The sequence below is a fragment of the Eleutherodactylus coqui genome, unplaced genomic scaffold (genome assembly GCF_035609145.1).
Source record: "Eleutherodactylus coqui strain aEleCoq1 unplaced genomic scaffold, aEleCoq1.hap1 HAP1_SCAFFOLD_33, whole genome shotgun sequence".
Lineage (NCBI taxonomy): Eukaryota > Metazoa > Chordata > Amphibia > Anura > Eleutherodactylidae > Eleutherodactylus > Eleutherodactylus coqui.
Window position 1 is genome coordinate 110,842 of NW_027102239.1, and position 5,862 is coordinate 116,703.

The following is a 5,862-nucleotide window of genomic DNA, read 5'->3' on the forward strand; positions in this document are numbered from 1 at the left end:
TGGAAACCTTAGCGGAGTATAGGTCCCATACAAAAATGCTCGGGTCGCCCATTGACTTCAATGGGGTTCGTTATTCGAAACGAACCCTCGAGCATCGCGATAATTTAGTCCCGAGTAACGAGCACCCGAGCATTTTGGTGCTCGCTCATCTCTACCACCTACCTTCACCTCTGTTTGCAGTGGTGTCATAAACCAAGTATTTGGCCCCATTTCTAATTTTGCTGAGCTATTATTTTTTTATGATTCTTATAAACATCTTACTATATTATATTTATGTCAGTGAATGCTTGAAGACCACACCTTGGTTGGGCTAGATTCCATAGCATTTAGATCCACCTGTTCTTCCAGTATAAATACAGCAAGATGGATGGTCAAGCATCAGAGTCTACTGCTACTTGCCCAAGGTAAGTGACTTCATGTAGTAGTGGATAACTCTGCCTTTATAGAATATTCAGCTTGGTGACAGCTTTTTGCAAGCATTGCTCGTGAGGTTTCTCTGCTTTGAATTCATCTGGATCAACGTGGTGAGATAATGTAGAAGATAATACAATTGATGGGCTAGTATCTGTTTAACCTTAGTATGTAACTGTACATTACAGGGCACTTGCATTGTTCATCGTCATTTATCTATATGGATTCAATCGACATATTATTCCATCAAATTTCTAACATTTTGAAATATATTATCAACAAAAGGCCCTTTAAACATAACTTTGATTATCTGGCCACACCTTTTAATTTATACTGCTATGTTGTATTGCATGATGATTTCGGTGACTATTGTGTTTCAGGGATAAGTTGCTAACTTTAGCAGCTCTTATTGAAGCAAATATTAAGATATTTATGGGACAGGATAAATGGATAATACCCCAGTGATGACTACTATTATGGTCCCGAATGCCCTGTTCCTTCACACAGGCACAAACATGGTGAAGAACAGTTTGGCGGTTTAGCATACAAACTCCACCCCACACAAACTCTATGGAAGTTACTGAAACAAGATTGCAGACAGTAATACCCAATCATTGAAATTAGTTATCTCGCAAATATGAGTAATTCAACAATAAGCTTGGGGGCTTACCATACAAGCTGATAGAAACTGTACAGACATAGAATAAGAAGTTGTTGCTTAATTAGTCTCTGTAAACTGAACCTGCATTATAGAGGGCCTCATGTTGCAAGTGTTTTGTAAGATTACACAATTGTATTGGTAGGATATTCGATGAAAATCAAGTAGCTTGCAAGTACTTATCACATTGACTGTTCAACCAAAAGTCTGACTCAGACAATGTGACAGATGAAGAAGTAACTGGCTAACCATTTATTATATAATAATAGAAGGAGCAGCCAAAACACCCACTTTATATGAGCCAGCAAGCCATAATTATAAGTGGCTATACATTTCAAGGCAACACCAATGCACAGAAAGTAGAACATCACTTCTATGGGATTAGAAGAGATTGCCAAATGCAGCAATGTCTGCCTGTTGGATAGAAGTGGATGGAGTAGAAGTCGAGCATGTACATCATCACTCCATTCACATGGGGCATTCCGATGCACCGTTCTCAGGACCAATGGCCAGAGCCCCAGTGACCAGACAGTTATCCTATTAAAGACATTTATTAAACGCCTTTAAATCAGGTAAATTAATGAAGTCATGTAGAAAATAGGGGAAAAATGTTCACATCTCAAATCTACTCTAGACTATATGTCCACATAACTACACAAAACACAATGAGAATCATATTAATATTTATGAAATGTGTACTAATTATTAAACATTTATTCATTCCTCAACAGTTTTACCCTACAGATCCTTTTTAGGAGCCTATAAACCCCAACCACAGAAATGGACGGAGGTAAAGGTTCCCGGATTCATAATTTGACTTTAAAGAAAAGCAGATTAATTATTTTCTGCAAATAGTCACTTCAATCAGTATATTTACCCTCTTTTTAATTCATTTTCAGCACCAAACCCCGCCAAGAAGGTAAGACTAAAATTTGATTACTAGGAAAGAAGCCTGGTTTATTTAATGCATTAATGAGTTGGCTGTCTAGAAACCAAAGTGCTTGAAATGATTCAGATAAGGAATTACATATGTACCGTGTGTGCAACATTGTGTGGAAACATTGGAACTAAATAAAAACCCTTCAGTAGCATCTTAGCTAGGGTTTACTTTATTTTACCAAAAATTCATTACCCTAGACCTTTATGTGTAACCTTGGCCATAGCAGTGCAGTTCCTTAGTACCACTTCTCTGGTAACTCGTACCTGAGGTACACACCCCACCAGCAGCCCCTTAAGATACCAATAGACATTAGAAGACTGTTGGCCAAGACCAAAAATTTTGGCAGTTCTGGTTGTCCATCTAATCTGCATGGCGATGTCCCAATGCCACCCCAACAGCATATATATAGGAAAAAGGATCAGATTGTCTACAGATTTAAACAGGATTGATCCTTTGTTCTCATGGGAAGTAAGATGAGGCCAATGGTGTCTAGTAGTAGCTTGTTAACTTTTTCCCCATTAAGAACATATGTGCAGAGTGTGAATATGAGATCTGGAGGAATAGCCTACAGCTATCTAAATATATGGCCAGAGCCTTTTTCTAATCCTGAACTTTCAACATATGCTGAACATACAGATGCACAGATACATTAAATATACAGATCTTATGTATAGTTATGATGTTGCAAGTCTAGTCATGACAGTTATTACATAATATATCCATGTATAGTGTTTAATTTAATCTTAATATCATTATCTTTACAGCCAACTGGCAGCCAACAGAACTCAGTAAGTAAAACGTGTTACACTGGTGTTGCATGTTGCAAAATATTATAATGAACTGAAGCTAAGTATTATTAATTTAACTAAGAAATGTTAAGTTGTTTGGTGTATCAATACTTTATTATTATTTGTGTACCTGACAGAGAGGCAATGCCTTCTGGATGAAGACTTGGCTTTGAGCTTACAACATCTGTTCTCTAGATTATGGTTTATTTCTTTCCATAGAACACATCAACTGGAGGAAGCCAAGGAAGCAGCCAAAGCCAGACCAGTGGTCAACAAAGCCAGGGAAGTGGACAAGGCAGTGGATATCAACAGGGACAAAGCAGCAGCAGCAGCCAGCAATCCAGCGGACAACAAGGACAGAATCAGAGCACCACCCAGCAGGGCAGTGGACAGCAACAAGGCCAGGGTCAGAGCAGTGGCCAACAGGGTGGTGGATACCAACAAGGACAGAGTCAGAGCAGTGGCCAGCAAAGCAGTGGAAGCCAGCAGAGTTATGGTCAAAGCAGTAGCCAGCAAGGTCAAGGTAGCAGCAGTGGCCAGCAAAGCCAGTCTGGGGGACAGCAGAGCCAAGGCAGAAGCAGTGGTCAAACCCAGACTGAGGGACAACAGAGCCAAGGTAGCAGCAGTGGCCAAAGCCAGACTAGGGGACAACAGAGCCAAGGTAGTGGGCAAAGTTTTGGAAGCCAGCAAGGAGGACAGAGTCAGAATCAAGGACAAGGGCAGGGACAGAATTCTTCTTCTTCCTCCTCCTCCTCCTCTTCCCACAACTTTAGTCAAGGAAAACAATAGATCTGTGATTAACAATCCAACAGTCCAATATCTATTTGTGTCTGATGATACCTGCTGTCTCTTTATCTTCTGAAAAATCTATTTCCAAAGTATATTAATAAAATTCTATCATGATTACAGCAACTGAAGTTTTCCTCTTGTCATTTATTTATAAAAGTAACTGAATAGAAATTGAAGAGTTCTTGTAATTTAGCAAGAAATTAATATACTGTATGCGTTTAGAAAATGTTCAGCCAGAATATGTGTGCTAAAAACTTCATAGGATATGCGCCATAGTGTGTGAATTTAAATTAATAATGTATACGTAATAAATGAGTGTTCTGTGCTGTGAGTGATGAGGAATTTATTTCTTGTGGATAGAAGTTAAAAATGGCCTAGCAAACTGGAGAACCAGATATCTAATTTAGACCTTAACCCCTAAACGCTCCAGGATGAAAGTTTTCATTGTGGAAGTTCGGGGTTTGTAAGGAGGGGGATTGTGGGTCGTTCTCGCTCTATACAATGCGGGTGAGGCTGTTTCCTACAGCAGACACTTGCCTACAGCTGCTCCAATCAGCACCACGCTGATTGCAGCTATTAACCCTTTAAATCTTGCTATTAATTATGACAGTAGCATTTAAATGGCCCTCCGTTGCCCCCAAGGCTGCCATTGCAAATTGCCTATCAAGCCATGCATGTGGTTTAGAGCATTCAGCCTCTGACATTTTGGAGGATTTTGAGTTTTATGGATTTTCCCTCTAATTACAGTACTGTGCAAACATTTCAGGCAGGTGTGGAAAAAATGCTTCAAATTAAGAATGCTTTATAAAATAAAAGTGTTAATAGCTTTCTTGTCAATTAGCAAAATACAAAGTTAATGAACAAAAGAGAAATGTAAATCACATTAATATTTGGTGTCACCGTCCTTTGGCTACAAAATAGCATCAATTCTTCTAGATACACTTTCACAAAGGTTTTTGAAGGCAGGGAGTTTGTTCCAACTATCTTGGAGAACTAACCACTGATCTCCTGTGGATGTAGGCTTGCTCAAATCCTTCTGTTTCTTCATATAATGCCAGACAGAATGATGTTGAGTTCAAGGCTCTGTGGGGACATATCATGACTTCCAGGAATTTGTCTTTACACTGCAGATAGTTCTTAAGGATATTGGCTGTATGTTTGAGTTGTCCCACAGCATAAAAAAAATTAGATCAATGCGTCTCCTTCAATTTTTGAAAAAAAATCTTACTTTGCAGCATTTTTTCATACTTGCCTAAACTTGTGCACAGTACTGCATCTCAAGTTGTATAATATCACTCAAGAAGGTGAACACTCCAAATCTTTAGCCCAAAATGCTATGAAGCCATCTTCCCAGTTCTTTCTTGAGACCTTGCATAAGACCTTGACCAGAATGTTTAAGAAACTGCAGTTTCTACTGTCATCAAATACTAAGGAATGGGAAAAGCTGAGGCCCTGAAGGATTTATTACAAGATTCTTAAAGAAATGTAGAAACTTACTTACGTCTCTTCTCTTTAGGGCATTTAACATAGCCTCCTGTGGTTTTTCCTTTTTCCAGTTACTTGAAGCTTATATAACCATTATTCAAAAGCAAGGTACAGATTTTTCCAAACCTGCCCTCCTCACCCCATTGACTGTCATACTCTGGAGGTCTCCTCTATGTATTCCAGGTACTTCCATGCAGTGCAGCCTTCTATCAGCCACAATCTTGAGAGTTAGATTTTTTACTTTACTTTAAGTTTCCTATCTATCCCATGATGCAATCAGCCCAGCATTAGATGAGGTTATATCATTCTACCTGTAGAGGGAACAGTTTAATTATCATTACCTTCTATTTTCACCTAAATGAGCTACAGTCCATAAGTGTCAGGAGGTTAAGCTGGGATCTCCTCTATTATAACTGTGTGACTGAAGCTGTGTGATCACCATCAGTAACTGTGACAGGAGTGCCTGTGTCTACCTCAACACAGTTGATGTGGTAGATCCATGCAATAGCATCACACAGGCTGTAAATTTGACTAGAAAATGAATCCATATTTCCGACGCAGATCTGAGCTTGTCAGAACTGAGCTCACATGACCGTCTGAGGAAAAAGAGGGCAGGAGTTTCAGAAAGAAAGAAATGACTAACCAGGATAACACTGGCTGACCTCTATAGGGGATATAACTACATAATGAATGAATTTAAAAATTCACTGGAGTGCTCCTTAATGTGAATAAATTGTATTTCAAGATTTTGATCTTTATTCCGCATCCCTACATTCTGATTTTCCTTCATA

The 5,862-nt window shown here is 39.0% G+C and overlaps 1 protein-coding gene across 1 annotated transcript; it reads left to right on the top strand.

The window, feature by feature from the left end:
• Positions 1-355: 355 nt before the first annotated feature.
• LOC136600978 (uncharacterized abhydrolase domain-containing protein DDB_G0269086-like) lies at positions 356-3,707 on the top strand. Its single transcript, XM_066588821.1, has 5 exons — positions 356-404; positions 1,801-1,859; positions 1,969-1,988; positions 2,774-2,797; positions 3,017-3,707. The coding sequence occupies exons 1-5, from the start codon at positions 368-370 to the stop codon at positions 3,657-3,659; spliced, it is 783 nt and encodes a 260-aa protein (XP_066444918.1). The 5' UTR covers positions 356-367; the 3' UTR covers positions 3,660-3,707.
• The last annotated feature ends 2,155 nt before the right edge of the window (positions 3,708-5,862 follow it).